General features: G+C 46.8%; 1 protein-coding gene across 2 annotated transcripts in view; it reads left to right on the top strand.

Annotated features, from left to right (window-relative positions):
• Nucleotides 1-18600, top strand: part of LOC144152961 (neurotrypsin-like) — a 61973-nt gene that overhangs the window by 5400 nt on the left and 37973 nt on the right. For both annotated transcript variants that reach the window (XM_077684572.1, XM_077684564.1), the window contains exons 3-12: nucleotides 1843-2061; nucleotides 3986-4046; nucleotides 6247-6378; nucleotides 6448-6608; nucleotides 13073-13255; nucleotides 13367-13612; nucleotides 13705-13832; nucleotides 16723-16837; nucleotides 16946-17009; nucleotides 18514-18584. In XM_077684572.1, coding sequence (XP_077540698.1) covers nucleotides 1843-2061; nucleotides 3986-4046; nucleotides 6247-6378; nucleotides 6448-6608; nucleotides 13073-13255; nucleotides 13367-13612; nucleotides 13705-13832; nucleotides 16723-16837; nucleotides 16946-17009; nucleotides 18514-18584 — 1380 coding nt within the window. The remainder of the gene's footprint in view (nucleotides 1-1842; nucleotides 2062-3985; nucleotides 4047-6246; nucleotides 6379-6447; nucleotides 6609-13072; nucleotides 13256-13366; nucleotides 13613-13704; nucleotides 13833-16722; nucleotides 16838-16945; nucleotides 17010-18513; nucleotides 18585-18600) is intronic.

An 18600-nucleotide genomic window follows, 5' to 3' on the forward strand; every position in this document is an offset into this window, starting at 1 on the left:
TTGAAACACATGTAGCCTTCATTCGTCCCCTGGAATACCTCTCATTGGTATAATCCCTGAGCGTGTTGTGGCAATTGTACTGGAAAATAGCTAACTGTCTAACTAGATTGTACCAGTCTGGGTGTGGCTCCTTCGCGGTTACCTACGAGTTACCACCGGATCCGTGTATGTAGGAGCTTTACGGACGTGGGGTTCGGCGAATCACGACTGCTGAAGCGTCTGGTGACCAACCGCTACCTGCATGCGCCCCATGAAGAAGCTGGTAGTAAGTGACACCATTGGCGCTATCTACTGCCGCCACGTGGCTTGCAGGCGATAGTGCTATCATTTCATACTAATGGGCAGATATCGTTTTGGACACTAATGCTCACATGCTTTATTTTGATATCTTCTCTTTTCTCTTTCCAGCCGGCTGTTTGATAAAAGCGCTTGTAATAATTGTGTCACGTGTAGTTTTCTAGCCTTTTCATGCATGTAAATAACCGGGAATAACATTTTATATCTTATTGTTAAATTGAATGGTTCGCAAAGAAACTAACTGAATGAAGATACCAGCATCGCTTTTGAATGTTAACGCAGCATTATTTTTATGACGCCGTACCTTTACGTTATAACCCCACACGGTCTTTGATCGACGGCTTGTTGATGCTTTCATTAGTGGTGCAGTAAATGCTACTTTTTAATTAGTTATAAACCATCTATTTTCATAACGCACATGTTGATACTCGCTTTCATACCTGTATGACTGCAGGAGTTCTACAGCAAACTGAAGTAAAACGGTAATAGTACTACGCTCCTTATGAAATTCCACGATAGGTGGAATAAAAGAGAAAAGGTCGAAATCTGGACCACTGCAATTCCAGTGTGGCGGGCATTTCACTTAGAGCTTCACTTGCCGTGAAGTTATACCGCACATTTTTGATGGGGTGTGGAAGCATTATTACACAGTTGAATGCTGCACACAGGCGAACTAATTGAGCAACCACACTCAAAACCTTCCTCGCTTTTACAAACGCATTTGTGAACGACAAGCCACATGGCGCAGTAAAATAATGGCATCGTAAAAGTAAAATAGTGAGTGAGTGAGTGAGTGAGTGAGTGAGTGAGTGAGTGAGTGAGTGAGTGAGTGAGTGAGTGAGTGAGTGAGTGAGTGAGTGAGTGAGTGAGTGAGTGAGTGAGTGAGTGAGTGAGTGAGTGAGTGAGTGAGTGAGTGAGTGAGTGAGTGAGTGAGTGAGTGAGTGAGTGAGTGAGTGAGTGAGTGAGTGAGTGAGTGAGTGAGTGAGTGAGTGAGTGAGTGAGTGAGTGAGTGAGTGAGTGAGTGAGTGAGTGAGTGAGTGAGTGAGTGAGTGAGTGAGTGAGTGAGTGAGTGAGTGAGTGAGTGAGTGAGTGAGTGAGTGAGTGAGTGAGTGAGTGAGTGAGTGAGTGAGTGAGTGAGTGAGTGAGTGAGTGAGTGAGTGAGTGAGTGAGTGAGTGAGTGAGTGAGTGAGTGAGTGAGTGAGTGAGTGAGTGAGTGAGTGAGTGAGTGAGTGAGTGAGTGAGTGAGTGAGTGAGTGAGTGAGTGAGTGAGTGAGTGAGTGAGTGAGTTCAATAAATGAAGTGTTATTACTGTTATGCGAGTACGTATAACATCACATCTTTGCAATAATAATGTCATCAATTCCCCTGTAGAATTGTGTGTGCGATCGGGTGGGCATTCCTTGACTGCTTTTTGTAAATTGCTATTATTAATTTTAATTTTTCCTTGTTCAGAAATCTCGCTCTGTATACAGTAAAGTGCTTGCGCTTTTCGTCATAATACATGATAACGACTGCTGTCCAACCTGATAACTTGGCTATTCACAGATGTCACTCCGGCTGCCACTTCCGCCAATCAGATGTCGATTCCACCCCTCGTTTACCAACCACTACGGCATCAGCCGCATCAGATTGAGCCCTGGGCCCAGTTAGGCTGGCCACCATGGATCCATCAGTGGCTCGGTCCAAGGCATGCCAAGGTTGTACAACAGCCCAGAAGGATAGAAACATCCTCCGACAAACACGCCAGCGGTGACGACATAGAAGGTAAGCCTCACAAAGGGCTACCAGGTTAAACTATCTTAGTTAATTGAAAACAGCCGGAAACACCAGGGGAGGTGTGTATGTAACGGTAAAGAGCTGTTTTCTTTTTAGTGCACCAGCCTTTACAGGCACACACTTCACATGCCGTTGGATTACTAATGTACCGTTATTACTAATGTACCGGATGACCGTTATTGAGGAGATGTATAACATCTAAAACACTCCTGATCGAGTAGTGTAAGGCTAATCACGATCATAAACTTCTAATCCCGAGTAGCGGGATCATGACACTCATAATCAGTTCTTTATTAATGCGAAAGCACTAGTTAAATGGGTAGGTCAAAGATCTGGCTTAATGGCTGCCGGCTCTACGAATAAAAAACGTGTCAAAGAATGCTCGGATTGGCAGGGAATTTTTCAGGGAAGCTCCTGCTAACAAAGTTGAGTAATTTAATTGAAAAGAAGATTGGGCAAATTTGGGTCTATGTGTAATTCAAACCAGGGGCCTCCAGAATGCCAGATGAGCATACATTCCCAACGCAACTACAGCTTAGTGACTATACAGCTGACTGAAAGTGGACCTAGTAAATGTGTTAGAAACGTTTTAGACCTGAGATCATTAGGGCCTACATGTGTAATTTGAGCATGATAATTACAGGAGTAGAAATCAGGCGAGCAGCAAAGTACGTCCCTGCAAAATTTCCTCATTGCTTGGCGTTGCGAACGCGGGTATGTGTCGAGTAAAGAAAAAAAATTACACCATCTTCCCGTAGGGGAACCCTGAGTAGTATGCGAAGCAGCCATGGGGTCGACTGAAGTTCCCATTAGTTTTCAGTTCGTCGTTTCCGTTGACGTTCAGCTTCGCGTGCCTTCGTTGTATTAGTAGCTTCTTGACGTAGTTTTAATGAGTGAAGGACATAAGGCGCGTTCGTAGCACATATGCTCCCGTCCCGGTTTGTAGCGCAGTGGGAAGAGCCTTCACGTACGTCCCGTTGCGGCCAAAGAGTCGTGGGATCGAAACCGGGCGCCGCCTAACTATTTCTTTTTATAGTGGACTGCGCTGACGTCAGCCCAAACGCTGACGGGGCTGAAGAGACGCGCATGCGCAGTAGAGTGCGGACGGCGGACGACAAGGGAGGGAAAGACACAGCCCCGAGCATGAGATGCTCCGCATCTAAAAGGTATATAGGTAGACCTAGTGAATGTATTGAGACCTTCGACTTAAAAGAGTATGGCTATACTAGTTGCGCACACAGTTTGAGACATCCTTCGCAAGTATCTCGTAAGGAATCACGAGAGTGATTTTCTCGAAAGCAGTTTGATCCTCTCCATGGCGTTGGCTTTACACCGTCTGATGTTCATGACGTAGCAACTAGAACACCGTGCTGTCACCGGAGGCGCCTAACCGTTGTTTTTCTGTCCTATAGAAAGTATTAAGGAACTGAGAGGCTGCTTTCTTGAGTCATGTGAATTAAAACTACACGCGGACCACGCGCGAAGGCCACAACACAAAGCACGTGGCAGCCAGCACAATCGGAGGAAATGTGTTGTGCTAGCAGACGACATAACCCTATGACGTCTCTTGGAGGTGGCACCACGGTATGTCTTCAAGGCTAATAGGGGCCTGAAGGCAGCTTTGTCACCACTGAATCAAGGAATTTGTATATGTATACAGCTTTCCCGTACTCTTCAACAGTCAGCAAGGCAACCGTTAACGAGGCAGCGACATTCTTGAGATTTCGTCATTGCCATAAAGAGTATCCAACCTTCGGTATCTTGGCATTTGACTGTTTTCATTCCTGTACATACGTCGTCGTGTATTGCGTGCTTTTCAGTTATAACTAAGGCTAGTGGAGTGCTGGCGGTAAGGAATCGCCGTTATTTAAGTAGGCCGCAATATAACACTCTACAATGGTTTTGCTTCTAGCTCAGCGCCCTGGTATAATGGTGCGCAGCAAGATCATGTTCCCTACAAATCACACCGTTCGGTAAGTGACACGACACCTTATGACTGCATGATGAATCAAAATAAGGCACTGTCACAACTGCGTATATACTCGGTCAATTGGTAAATAGCGATGCATGTCTAAATAAAGATTGGCGAATTGAAGTCACGTTTGAACAAACATTATGCGTAGCGCTTCTACTTCTTGTCCTTATTTTTTTATCTGTACACCCTTCTTTGTCTTTCCCTATTTACTTAACTCGCCCGCCTTTTACCTCAACAGCACCATTGGAGCAGCCCCGCATCTTCTAGAATATTTCATGATCCCGGGTTCGCGAGACAGTGGTAGTTCCTACTTCGTCCCTTTCGAATTATATCTGTTATCTCGTTATCGCTTTAACAAACAAAATAAAAGTGGGCAAGGAGTCGCCACAATGACTTTATAAAGACATTATCATTCACATTCACGCGTTATGTAAATGATTAAACTTTTCAAGCGTGTACAGCACAGGCAGGCGAGAAATCTAGCCAGCACTGAAGCAGTGCGAGTTTCAATTTTGCCTTTCCTAGGTGAAATGCAAAATCCAGGGTACTCATCCAACGAAATCCAGCATACTCGTACTTCCGAGTACGCTAGCAGCAAGTGTCTGCAAGTGGCAGCAACACCCCGACCAAGCATGACCGTAGAATGACGAGTGGAAGCGACTGTCGTGATTAAAGAAAACGATTTGAATTGACTTGAGTTACCGCGACACAGGCTTATTCAGACAGGACCTTAATTCAACCTGTTTTAGCAAAATTTGCCGTTTCGTGGTTTAAAACATGTGCGTGTTTACGCATAACCCCTCCAACCCCGTCAGGAGGGTCATGTCAATGAATTTCTGACGTTCTATATGTTAACTACAATGAAGTAGAATGTAAATTTAACTGAGAATGACGTGCATTTTTTTTCTTGCGTATTTATATATAAATTTCTTTATTATTATTATCATTAGACTGTTGCTGCTGATGATGATCGACTGGCACAGAACCCACCTTGTTTTTCGTTGATTTATTTTTATTTCTGTGCGAAATGTCAAAGTTCAAGTTGGTGCTTCCGGCAGTCAAAGCAAAGAGGTACGCCGGAGGGGCTCCGGATTATAGTTCTGGTCATCTAGAGATTTCTAACGTGCGTGTTAATGTCGTACACACAAGCATTCCTACCTTCCGCCTCATCACAATAACATTCCCCGCGGCTGTGAATCAAAACCGCGATTTTTAATACGTCATCATCACAAAAGTCCTCTCAAATAAGGTACAGTGTCCACGTGTGGACATATGTAGAGAGGGTAACGAGCGCCAAAAGGAGGTTGAGGGTAGCGGGGCCCTAGAGAGGAGTGGAGAAAAACCCATCCCAAAGGTAGCTAGGATGGCTGCGCGACGGCGCGTGACGTCCTGGTGGGGGTGCCAGTGCCGCGCCAAGTTGCCGAAAAATGAAAAAAAAAAAATGCGATGGGCAGCGGTGGAACGCGGCAGCGCAATGTCGAAGCGAGCAAACTGTGAGCGGCCATCTGGAGCGGAGCCAACCGAAAAGGAGGGTAGGCCGTCAAAAGATGCGCTTCGCTCGCGTGCAAGTACGAACGCCGCACCTTCGGTGACTAGTACGAGTGATATGTCGAGAATGTCGAGTCTGTCTGACGATGATGTGCAGCCGAAACGGACCTTTAATCAGTGTTCATCTGACCATTACGTACAAAGCGAGAAGACACAAAAAAATGGCACAGCTTGCACTAGCTGTGCAAGTTTCCCACTCAATTTCTCAATTTCTGCTCTAAGCCTAGCACAATAGCTCAAATTTATTAGAGCGTGCACATAAACCCGACCTCCCAACCTTTCCTTCCCCCCTCCCTGACTTGTGGGAGAAGCTCATTGCCAGCGACCACCTGGATGTCCAGCAACTTCTCGCATCTAGGGTGTCGGTCACCCGGACATCACTTGGATTCCAGGACTAACGAACCACTCCTACTTCTAAGCTCAATAGATGTTCGTGCTATTACTGCCCCATGAATCCCACTGATCACCCTTCCTATTTTTTTTCTCTGCTGTCTGTTCCTTGCATTCTCATCCACTTCTCTTAAGCATGACACGCGTGGCTTTTAGGGGCATGCACTATCCTTAATTCTGTTTATGCGTATATCAAAAACTTTCCGCTCATACCACTTTTCGTTTTTAGCCATTTTCGTTCTTTCTTTCGTTGTAAACAGCCTTCACGGAGGAAGGTTGCCGCACGAGGGCTTTTTGGAAATGAAGATTCGAGGAAAGTGGCAATCGCTGTGTGGCGAAGAATGGAATCAACGTTTGACAACTATAGTGTGCAACGAGATGGGGTACACCAGGTGAATATAGCACGTGCCCTAGCACGTCTTGCTCTGGAGATGGTGTTGACGGTCGACTTCTATCCCAAGAGGCGGAGAATACATTCAAAGGAAGTATCCATGGCTCACTAATCGACATGGTTTGGACCTGGATTGCCCGAAAGAGGCGAAAGAGCTAGCGCAGTGCGTTCTTCGCCGAACACTCTGCACCAGCACTCGGCGGATACGAATTTCCTGCCTTCGAGATTACGGTGAGTTTACCGCCCAACATGCCACGTGGAAACCGCGACAATTTGTGCGTACGAGATTTAGTTGCAGTGCTGCCGAAAAAGTACATACGTTGGATTCCAAAGTCACCATCTCCATCCAATTGGCAGTTGGATGGAGATGAACCGACTAACCGTTTCATATGTTTTCTGGTTTTCTGACCTTTTTTTTTCGTTTGCGCCAGGTTCTCCTAAACGAAGATGTACTGTACGTACTTATAGCGTAAGTCACAAATTAGTAGAGTTTACGTCTCAAAAATGACAAAGAAGAGACGTGAAACCGCGAGTGCAAAGACACTAGTTAAAAAGAACTCTAGAAAATGGACACGTGACACGCCAGAGCGTGAAATTCCTGCGGTATTTTATTAAAACATGAGTAAAAGACTGATACACGAGCGCGCCCTTGGTTTTATTATTAAACAAAATGGCTGTTTCTTTGCCAGCTCGCGCGTAGTTTGCAATGCTGTAATTTAAGCAAGTGATAACGTTGAATATAAGCGTATATTTTCCTTTGATAATACTTGTACAGTCTGAAGCAATGCCATAAGTGCCTGTGTACTCTCTGAACTAGTGCCGTTTGACACATGAGTATTCTTTTGTGTCTCTTCATCTTTCGCGCTCCATGTACGCATTCTAAGACGATCCCGGGGTTCAGCTTCACTACTATGCACTCGGCTGACAATTACATGCAGACAACCATGAAATTTTGGTGAATGACGACATTGAGCCATACGATTTGGCTCAAAGATCGGTCTGCGCTGTGGCATCACGCAAAGCAAGCATGACGTTTTGCACTGCGCAGTGCCACAGTGCGGATTACATTCTCTAGTCAAATGGTACGCACGTTGCTGTCATTCGCCGGATGTGCTCTGACGGCGGCACAGACCTAACACTCAAGTGCATTGTAGTAAAGCCGAACCTCGGGAGTGCCTTAGAGCGTACGTGTACATATCAAGGTATGACAAACTGCAGCGGGTACAGACCTGCGACATTAAGGCGGCTCCAGGCGAGTATTCTCTGCGGTTAGTTTTAAGAGAAGCCCGTATGTTTTGGGTTCCGTGAATTTTTCATATCTGCGAACAAGACGCGTGCCTTCAAAGCGCGAGGATTTCTGTAGCGCGACTCGTTGGAAAACGAACGCCCCGGCGTGTGTGCTAATACCACGCGGTCCCCATTAAGTCGCTTGATGTTTAAAACATAGGTTTAAACCTCAAGGTTATACGTCTCATCACTTGCATTTGCATTTTTGGTAGAGTAGTAATTAATAGGCACCATTTTCAAGACCAGTAGAATCTCTCAGGTAGATAATGAAGGTTTCTCGTAGGTTTGCCTCTGTGCGACCCGCTTCGGCCATGTCTACATTCACAGCGCCCTCTCTTTGCCGGCATTCCACGCGCTTGCGTGTCTACTTTCCCCCACCTCCTCGGGGCAGCGGTCTCGTCGTAAGGACAAGTTACCGTTCTCCATTTTGAATTCCACTTCTCTTCTGTCGTCGCAGGCAGGACGGTGCGTATAGTCCGGACTCGAGCTTCGCTGGTCATCCACCTTTACAGCGTGGAAAGGCTCAGCAATTTCTTCTGTGCAAATAATGTTGGGGGTTCGGGATCGAAAAGGGGTGGGAGGGAAAAGGGCAGGAGAGGTGTTGGCAGGGGAGGGTGTATTCCTGCTGCCCTCCCCGGCCTTAAACGGAGCGGTGGGCCCCGAACCCCAGACATTCCCGGCTAACTGAACGCCCGGTGGTGTCTTCCACTTGAAGGATTCCTGAGCGACGCTATTGCCGGTGTCTTTCGGTTCACGCACGCGCGCATCAACGGGTCGAAAGCGGTCGCCTCTTAAAGGGACACTGAAGTGAATTTGTCAAGCTCCCGTTTTTGCTTGCACTGTGTAGACTGGCTCAAATTAGCACACTTTTCATCGTTTATCCGGTTGACAAATCGGTAATTATTTTACAAAGCGCGAAAGAACAAAAACTACCATGCGCGGTTTGCGGCGGCCGCACAAACTAAGCTGTAACGTTGGGAGGAGGGGGCGCCGTGATTGGACGATGCCCAAGGTTAGCAATCAAACAAGTTTCGGTTTCGGTTTCGGTCTGTAAAACAACATGTTTGACATTCGATGGCGTCATTTGATGGGCATTCTCAATACCCCAGCTATCGTAGTACCGCGCTTCTGCCATGTTGTCGGCTGTAAAATGCATAAGATAAGCCTCCCAGGACGGCTTGGAATCGTAGCATTCACTATCTGAGGCCTACGCAGTGCATGAACGCCCTCCGCGTCCCCGCAGACGCTCAAATGCATGCGCTTTTCCCCCATATTTGGAGCTTGCCTCGCTCATGCCTGTATCGTAAAAAGCGTGTTCGCACCAGGCCAAGGGTCTGTTGATTCTGGCTTGTGCCCACTGCCCGCAAGCAGTCGGTGCTTATGGCAACAGCACGCCAACGAGAACTCGCTGGCGCGGCAGTGCCAGCCTGCGCGAGTTCTGTGGACTAGTTCGTGGAGCAATGAACGTTGCGGCCCAAAAAAAGGTGAACTCAGTATAGAAAACATCGGCGAAAAACGAAAAAGTTAACTCATAAAAAAAAAAGCATGTACCCGCGGCGATTCGAACTTGTGACTGGCAAAACACTTGCGGTGACATACCTAGCGCACCAGACGACTAGGCCACAGAGGGCCGCTGGCGGCAATGGAAAATATCAGTTGTATAATGTATCACCAGTTTACACTTTTATTTAGTTTTAGTATTTCAAGCAGCTTAGGTGACTATTTGTTGTATTGCGCTCGTGCAGTAAGCGTCCCCCGAGTTTACACAATAGCTCACGTCTAGCAATTGCATTTCGTAGACGGGAAAGCGTTCGCAGATGCGTAGTCGTGCTCCTGACCGCTCTACTTGTTCGCCCAGCGCAAAAAAAGTGCTTCCCGCACCCTAGTTTTACGCTGTACGGTAAAAATATCAGTTGATTTTATTTCCTTAGTACCTATATTGACTTCGCTGACTCTTCTCCCGCCTTCAAGAGGCCTTATATTTTCCTACTGGCGTACCAGTCAGCGAAGCGTCGCATGTGCGCTTGTGCAGCGCTTGTGTGAAGCGACCTTGACTTGGAGCTAGATACAGTGTACAAACTAACGAAGTAAAGAAAGGCGCATTCTTCCATTCCCAAACGTGTTGTGGCTTAGTTTCAACTGATCGAACGAATTGCGACGACCCGTCGGCGGCCGGCGGACTAAACGGTGGGCCGACTGACTCGGTCGCGGAAGGTCGGCGAGCCGTGCAGTAGCGCAGCCAATTGTCAGTTCCTCTCCTGCTGACGTCGCACGAAAACGCCACAGAAAATGGGCGAGCGTAAAGAGAGGAGGACAGCATTTTCGAATTGATTTTTCTACTAAATAAATTCGCGTAAACGCGCACAGAGTGGTCGAAACAGGGCCCAGGGACTCCGGACTACAGTTTGCGCTCGTAATCACGCATTGTTTACAAATAACTTCAGTGTCCCTTTAATGAGTGCATGGCGCGTGCCCTCCCGCACAAGCAGGCGGGGACTATTCAGGCGAGGCTTATACGGCTAAGGTTCAGTGTATTTTGTAGCGTAAGCTACACTGGCCGAAGTTGAGCAGTTTCGCGTGGACCCTGAAGGGCCATGCTGCGCAAGCGCAAGGAGCATTGCATTACATTGCATTGCATTGCATTGCATTGGATTGGGTTGGATTGGATTATATTAGATTGGCTTGGATTGGATTGGATTCGATTAAATTGGATTGTATTGCAACCCAGTTGGAGTACGGGTGTGTAGAGAATTTGGTCTGCACATTCGCCAGTCTGCGCATTCCTGAGGAGTGACGTCATAGCCGCGGCAGACGCACTGGCGCCGGCGCGTGCCCAGCTGTGCGCCTCCGTTGCGCAGTAGCCAAGTCTGACGCTGCGCCGGAGCCGCTTGATAGCCGTTTCGCGTGGCTCCTGGAGAGCCGTGCTGCGCATGCGCGAGGAGCAGTGACTGGACTGGACTGGACTGGACTGGACTGGACTGGACTGGACTGGATTGGATTGGATTGGATTGGATTGGATTGGATTAGATTGGACCGGATTGGATTGAATAGCTGAACCTTAGCTCACGCTACGTATATAGTGGCCTAGCTGAGCTAAGCCACTGCTATTTTTTTTTTTCATGTCTGCAAACAAACAAAAAATAGCCCAGCTTCACTGACACCGTCATGAACACTGATGGTAAAGCGAAGCTGCCTGGAGTTCCCTAGTCGCAAGACTAAAGTTCATAAATATTCTCCAAGTCAGCAGATCGATTCCCGTTCGAGCCAATATATTTTTGCCGTGTTCCACTCTTCGCGCCGTCTACTGGAACGTTTTGTTACTTTTGAAGTTGGTATACTGCCACGAGGGGGCGAAGCAAGGGCTTTTTGTTTTTTCATGGCCTATTCTTTATTTCCTAACGCAAAAGCCAAGCAGCGATGTGTTTTTTTTAAGTATATAAGAGCAATGCAAATATCACCTATGAATGAATGTATTGCCTCGAATAGGCTTAAAGGGGCCATGCAGGCAAAAAAAGGTTTGTTTTGTTCGGAAGATTTCGTGTTTTTAATGCCCCCAGCGCTTGTCCGGAAGCAAACGATGCTTTATTCAGTGAGAAATTGATCACTTTAAGTTAAAATTTTGATTATCCCGCCAAATGAAGTGTTTTCCTGACTTCTGCATTGACAGCACAAGAACAGGTTTTCAAGCTAAACCTATAAAAAAAGTGTGGTGCGGGGCCTTGTTTACCGTTAGTCAACCAAGATGGCGCCACCATACCGCAGCGGGCCGTTTTCTGCTTTTGCTTTGTTTTTGACCCTATTTGTTCCTGGCTTGTTTTTGTTAACGTAGAAAATAATCGCTTCGTGAAGCATAATGTTCGTTCGACAAATATGGTCACGTAAGACACCGCCGCTTACGCCAATCGCCCATTGTCGTCCGAGACAACCCCAAAGCGCCGCAGTGCTGTGAAGCTAAGGTAAGCATAATGCGCGCAGTACCGACAGCAGTACGCATCGGTGCTTCTGTGTTTACGTGTACTTTTGCAACTCCCACTGTTTGCCCCACCATTCTTACTGCTATAAAAAGAATGCACCCTAAATGTAAGCGCAAATAGCTCGTTCTACAAGCTTATAAGCCATGTCAAATTTGCGTTTGCTTTTGCCGGCCTCAGCCAATCGCAGAGCTGGCACATATGACATCATCGATTCTCTTGCGGGAAATAAGCTAGTGGGTCCCACTGCCATTCCCTTTTTTCTAATTATATAGCTTATTTGAGCGAAGTTTACGTTAGAAGTGGTGTCAGTATGATTCTAGCGAGACAATCTTTCGAATGAACAGAACTTGTGTTTTGTCTGCATGGCCCCTTTAATGTTTTCTTTTTGCTCCCCAACGTTAACAAGTGTAAACATTGCCACCAAATTTAGTAGTTCACTCACTGCATGTGTGCTTGGCGCTTGCTCTCCTCCTCGCTAGGCTAGCCCTCTCCGCGTCGCTACGAACGCGCCACCACATTCTACCCCATGAAATCCTCGACCATGAACAGCTTCGCTGCTAAAATCCTCCAGGCTCCACGTGTCTTTTAAGCGCAAGGCGTTCTGTAGCGCGAGGCGTTGAAAAACTAATGAATCGGTAGCAAAGTCCTAAATCTAGACACACGAGCGTTTTCGGTTTTCGCCTCCATCAGAAACGCAGCAACCGCGCCAGGATTGAACCGGCGTCCATTGGCTCAACAGCACAACGCCTTCGCCACTGAGCCAACGTGGCGGGTAATAAAGGTTTTCCGCTGCGTGACCTCCGTAGACCAGTCTACGTCCGCACCGCCCTCTCTTTTTCGGCGTTCCAAGCGCTTGCGTATAACCACTGCCGAGCTAGAGCGGAGGCGCGCGCGCCGCCGCTCTAGCCCGGCCATGGTGTCTACTATGCTCCGGCTCCTCGGGGCAGTGGTCACGTCGTCGAGACAAGTTGCCGTTCGCCATTTAGAATTTCACTTCTGTTCTGTCGGCGTATGGGGACACCATGTATAATCCGGACTCAAGCTCCGCTGGTCCTCCAGCGAAGCTTGTTGACCAGCGAAGCTTGAAGCTTCGCTAAGCTTGATGAAGCGGAATGACTGATAAATTCTTTATTCACAACTTTAGTTTTTAGATAGGCCTGCGTTTAAAGGGAAGCTGAGGAGCACATTTCGACAGAAATACAAGTGGAGTGTGAGACTTTAAAGATCTGGAACAAAGAATACAGTCGTTCCACGCAGGACCGGAGTCCGGATGAAATTCACCCTGCGGTAGACACCCAATGAATAAATGAATGGTTGGTGGGGAAGGTGATGGTGATGGTGAATGCCGTCGCGAAACTGCTCTGTAAATTCAAATCTCTGAATTTTTCAACATGCCCGGAACATTTAATATCGCAGAGGCAACTTTTCTTGCAGCGTCTGCTTGTCACCCGGGAGAACACCCTTTTCAGGGGATGTGTCACCTCGTAGCAGCTGTACCGAGCTTGTCGCATGACGAGGCAAGGATGTTTTGTGAATCGAGAGGCTCTACCCTCCTCGGCATCGATTCTAACGCCAGAAAAAGCTACATGTCCGAACTGCTGTTGGCTCTTCACAAAGGTGAGTTGATCACGTTACAGCGCAAGACTCGAATGGACGCGCATTTTTTGAGAGGGGACAGCGACAGAGTCCACCTTTCAATTTGACTTTGCTCGACAAATTCGCATGGAGGCCTTGAACGCTGGCACACGGGCGGCGTTCGGATCAGCGAAGGCTTTGCATGGAAACCGGCAAGGCCTGGCCTCGTCTCTGATCCACACCGAAAAGGAGTCACAACCCCGCAGTGCCCTATCTTGGAGAGAGTGTTCCTGGAAAAATCCCCGAGAACATTACTCGATGATGCTTTCTACGAATGGAACACTGTCCAGTGCGCTGAAAAGCTTCCGTTCGTATGCGAGCGAGTTGCACTGCACATTGGTAAGCACTCTAGCGTTCCCCTGTAATTATCCGTCTGTAGTCAACAATAAAAAGAGAAAACGGAAAAATGGAGATCATGTGTTCTGTTCCAGGTTGTCACCAGCCTGATGGTACATATTTCGGAGTAGCGAACGTAACGGAAACTGGAAAACCCTGTTTGCGTTGGGGAGGTCCCTTTACTGATCATTTTGTCGCCACGAACTACCCCTATTCTTATCTAGTAAGTACTGCTGCCCTGCTTTCATCCGTAGCTCTTTTCCGTGCTGTGTATCAAAAACGGAATGGTTTCTTCCGCACTCTCGGCACAACGGCCACGGTAACTCAGTATCTGTTTACGTAAGTTCGATCCTGGCCATGGGGGCCGTTTTCTTTCTTTTTCTGGTGAAGGCGAAAAACGAAACTCTCCTTGTACCGATCAAACGCGTTTAGAAATACCCAAATGGTAGAACTTTGCCCTCCACTACACCACGATTTATAGGCGAGAAGTAGTTTCGGCGCGAAAAACCTTAATGTAAACCTTTGAAAAGTAACATGTGTCGTGCACAACTACGCATCTCTTTTACACCAACATAACATACTTTCTTCCCTACAATGATTTAAAATCACCCCTCAGACAAAACTCACGTGCTGTAGAAAAAAAGAACTCTCCTAGGCGAGGTTTTAAACAGCGTTATTGCAAAGGCGAGCAACACAGAATACGGTGTAGCAGAGAAGACGACGTATGATAAATAAATTCACCAGGCAACTTCTCAGAACATGTGCATGGCCAAAGAAACACAAGCCCCAGCTATTAATCTCAATGAAACAGTCGCTACCAGTGGCCATATGCTTTATTTAAGCTTCAGTTTTTGGTCAAATGTTTCCTCTTGCGCACAATGTATTCAAGGTGCTCATGCGGGCGAACACGAGAACCACCCTCTGCACTTAATGCTAGCGTGTATATGAATGCATCCGGCGGCAAAAGTCAGATATTACAGTCAAATCTGGATGTAACGAAGTTGACAGAAGTTCGCAATTTTTCGTTAGAAGCAGGTTTTCGTTATATGCAGCTTTCGAGATAGGGCTCGCGGGGATGGAGCAGAAATGAAGCCAGAATGCTAGTGACAACAGTGAAGGCGAATTCACCCTTCATCGATTTATGTCGCAGTCAAAAACTGCGTGAGTTTCGCTTGCTGCTTTCGCACGAGCTTAGACACTCAACAGCGTTCCAAAGCAGCAAGGTCACTTACCCCAGTATTAGCAGACGTAACTTAAGAATCACTCTTGCCCTTTGACTTTTTCGGTGCCCTATAACGCGTTTCAAGAACCGAACGTGCACCGAAAGGGCGCATTTTTGTGCACTTGACGCTCTTTATTGAATTCAAATTTTTTTTTCAAAGTACTGAGATAGGATACTCTACCAGGCGGCAACTTTCTTCTTTCTCGCCGCCGGAGACGCCATTTAAAATTATGAGCTTGCCTTGAAAAGACGCAACTTCTCGTTTCCTGGCAGCAGAACTTATCGCCGACGAAGCGATGCGTAGAATAGGAGACGCGCGGCCACGCGCCGAAAGGACAGCCTGGCACCTCAAAACTTATGTCTCGAACCGAAATTGCGCTCACGTGGAAACGCACGGTAGTTTGCGGTAAAGGAGAAAAAAAAAAGCGTGAAGTGTACTTTACTTACTCTTGCTACCTGGTGTGGTGTCATGCTACACAAGCAAATCCAGGAGCGGATGCTACGTGAGCCACGGGATGGCGCTAGCCGTTGCGTTCATCATCACCATAATAATAATCATCACCATCGTCAATAATTTCGTTTTCAGGCGAATCTGGACGTTTTTGTTGCTGCTTGGCTCCTCACAGTAGGGCTAGTATTCGATAAATTACTAAATTTCTCCGGCCGATTTTTCCGTAAAAGAGCAAAAAACAATGACTGCTCAGATTGCCGAATTCGTTATATCAAGGTTACCCACCGCAACGTTTCGTTACATAGGGGTCGCAAACACATGAGCTTTAATGGAGGTGGCAATGGAGAATTTAAAATTTTCGTTAAATCCAGGAATTTGTTACATAGAGGTTCGTTACATCCACGTTTAACTGTATTAGCGCTAGCGTCTACCTTGCAAAGCCGGTAGTCCACTTCACTGACCACCCTTCGGCAATGGTTCATGTTTCGTACTTTCTGCTCCTTAGGTGGTGGCAGCGTACGCGAGCGGTCAGCTGGGGCGGCCGCCGTGGGGTTCGATCACCGTTCAGTACATAAATTGGATCCTTCGCGGCTTGGCATTGATACCTGTAGCGCTCCTCGGTTTGCTTTGCAAATGACATTCGACCTTCGCCTAACCATTACTACGATGATGCGAGACCCCGATAGACGTCATCTCTCTAAGCGTTTCACGAGTCACTGACGTCACACTCAACCTACCTGTTCGGTGGTGGGCTTCTACTAGTGACGCTTCTGCTAGTGACGCCAGATCCAGCGACAAACTAATAGGTGTCAAGCATACTTCCTCACCCTCGGGAGAGAGAAAGGGAGAGAGAGAGAGAAATAAACGTTTAATGAAAACGAGCAAGTTTGGTGCTAGATGGCTCTTGGTGCTAGAGAGGGAAAACCTTTAATGAAAGCTGAAGAGGTCAGCCCACTAACGGTAGGGCTTGAAGATGAGGAACCCTCGGGTTCATCATCTTCTCCATGGGGTAACCTTCTCTCAAAACCGCTCGTAGGTTTAGCCAACGTGTTTCTTTTTTTTTTTTTTCTCTTGGTGGTTGAGGGAAGGACGGGAAGGGGGAGGGGGGGGGGGGGGCTATACATCTGTAAAATGTGCTGTTGGGATAGTTGGTGCATTATGAATTACGACAATTGCGCTAAATTGACAAAACAGAGGAAGGAAGACAGACAATGCGCAACTCACAGCTATTCCCAAAATTCACAACTATTAACAAAATTCGCAACTATTCACAACTCACAAAATAGTTGTGAGTTGCACATTGTCTGTCTTCCTCCCTCTGTCAATTTAGCGCAGTTGTTGTAAGGCTGTACAGCAGGGAGTTAAACGTTAATTTCAAAAATGGGCTAAAATTTAGGAAAATGCTAAATATGTAAGCAAAACCGCGCTTTTCCACAACAGGAAATGCGAGATCACAACTACTGCCGCTCTCCTGACGGCGACAGCACGCCTTGGTGTTTCGTGAGCGAGTTCGACTACGAACACTGCGATATTCCGGACTGCTCCCGACTCCATGGTAAGCAGCACTCAAGCCAGGCTACAGTTGTCTGGAAAGAAAAAAAAAAAGGCAAGTGGAAAGATTTCATACTCATCCGTGCCTAATGCGCGTCCCTTCCTTGTATAGGTCTGAGTGCTCCTATTGTAACCAAGGAATGCACCACAAACGAGTTCCAATGCAGTCCGGACCAGTAAGTAAACTGCTCTTCGTACCACTGCCATCGAACTTCGTTTAATTAAAAGTGCAGAGTAGTAACTTTATGACCAAGAACTGCGAAATCATGTCTTTCATCCGTGCTTTATCATGGCAAATAAATTTCTCAGTATGCACAATACATATTTATTTCGTGCAACATCTATGTGCTTCTGCTTGTAATGAAGCCCGTAACGCTGGCAAATACACAGGCTGCGTGAAACGGTATATTAGTAGCGTGCTCGCTGTGTGCGAATTTGAACCCAATAAAAGAGAATTTAACAATATTTCGAACAATAATGCAAATCCCATATCTTCAACTTTCCCTTTTTATCTAGATAGTCTAAAGCCACTGGGTATTTACTCTTCATTTTGCGGGGCCCTACAAGTTGCCTAGGCGCTGGATGAATCGCGCGATTGCAGGAGCCCAAACGAATTCCGCGGGTCTTTTCGACACAACTCATCTGAATGATCAATCATTGCATCCAAGAGAGGAAATTTGAAATATAACGAGGCCAACCATACGATTAGACTAAAGAACTTCATCTAGCTGCGCTGTGACATCACGCACGCAATGCAAACACATTCCTTGCATTGCGTAATGTAATTGCGAAGGCAATATATTTCGAGTCAAACCATTGGCTCGGATTGGTAATATAGGCCCACTTTTTCCCGGTTTTGATCGCGCGTATGGTCATTGAGGCGCGTTGTGGTGAAGCAGACCTGGAAGGCAAGGCTTTGGAGGTTGGCACTCTCATGCACTTGCACACACACACGCCCCGTGCGCGCGTGTACTCATGCTTCACGGCGTACGCATGTGTGTATGTGTTTATATTAACTATCAAAAACACTTAATTAGCACTTATAATTATGCAATTATTCCCTTACTTCGGCGTCTTTTTAGAAGCGTTGAATTCGTCGACGTGTGATATCAACGAAGAGCATTCAGCTCTACTTTTATTTCCGAAGGGAAAAACTGAAAAGACTGGTAAGCATAAGCCAGGTGCCACAGAGGGTCCGTATGCAAGAACTACGGCAGTGAATGCAAAAAAAAAGCATGCCAACATTTCACTTTTGCTGTAAGTAAGCGCTGTCCGTTTATGTATACGAAATCAGTGTAGCATATCGTCAAGTCATACATTTCTGAGAGCAGGTGGGCAGAAGAAGATTTGTAGTTTTTGGCAAGACCCGACATCTCGCTAAATTTTTATACAAAATATAGAACGCGAGAATTCCGCTCACACGCATACGTACTCATGCAAATCCACTGCTTAGTTCTCAGCGCGGCCATTCACATAAACGTAGTCCTTTGGTGTGTGCACTAGCAATAAAAGTACATAAAATCACCAGCCTCCGAGATAAAGAGAGTATCAATTCGCCTTGCTTCGTCCGCCGCCTTGATAACACAATAACCGTTAAAAGAGTCACCCGTCAGAGCTGATCTGAAATTGAAGCTGCTTACTGAACCCAACTCATATCGCACAAAACACCCGTGTGCGTAGGTGCATCCGGAGAGAATGGATCTGCGACGGCGACGTTGATTGTCGAAACGGAAGAGATGAAGATAAATGCGGTAAGTGCTGTAGTAT

The sequence above is a fragment of the Haemaphysalis longicornis genome, unplaced genomic scaffold (genome assembly GCF_048455015.1).
Source record: "Haemaphysalis longicornis isolate Haplotype H1 unplaced genomic scaffold, Haemaphysalis longicornis Haplotype H1 scaffold_1, whole genome shotgun sequence".
NCBI classification, from domain to species: Eukaryota; Metazoa; Arthropoda; class Arachnida; order Ixodida; family Ixodidae; genus Haemaphysalis; species Haemaphysalis longicornis.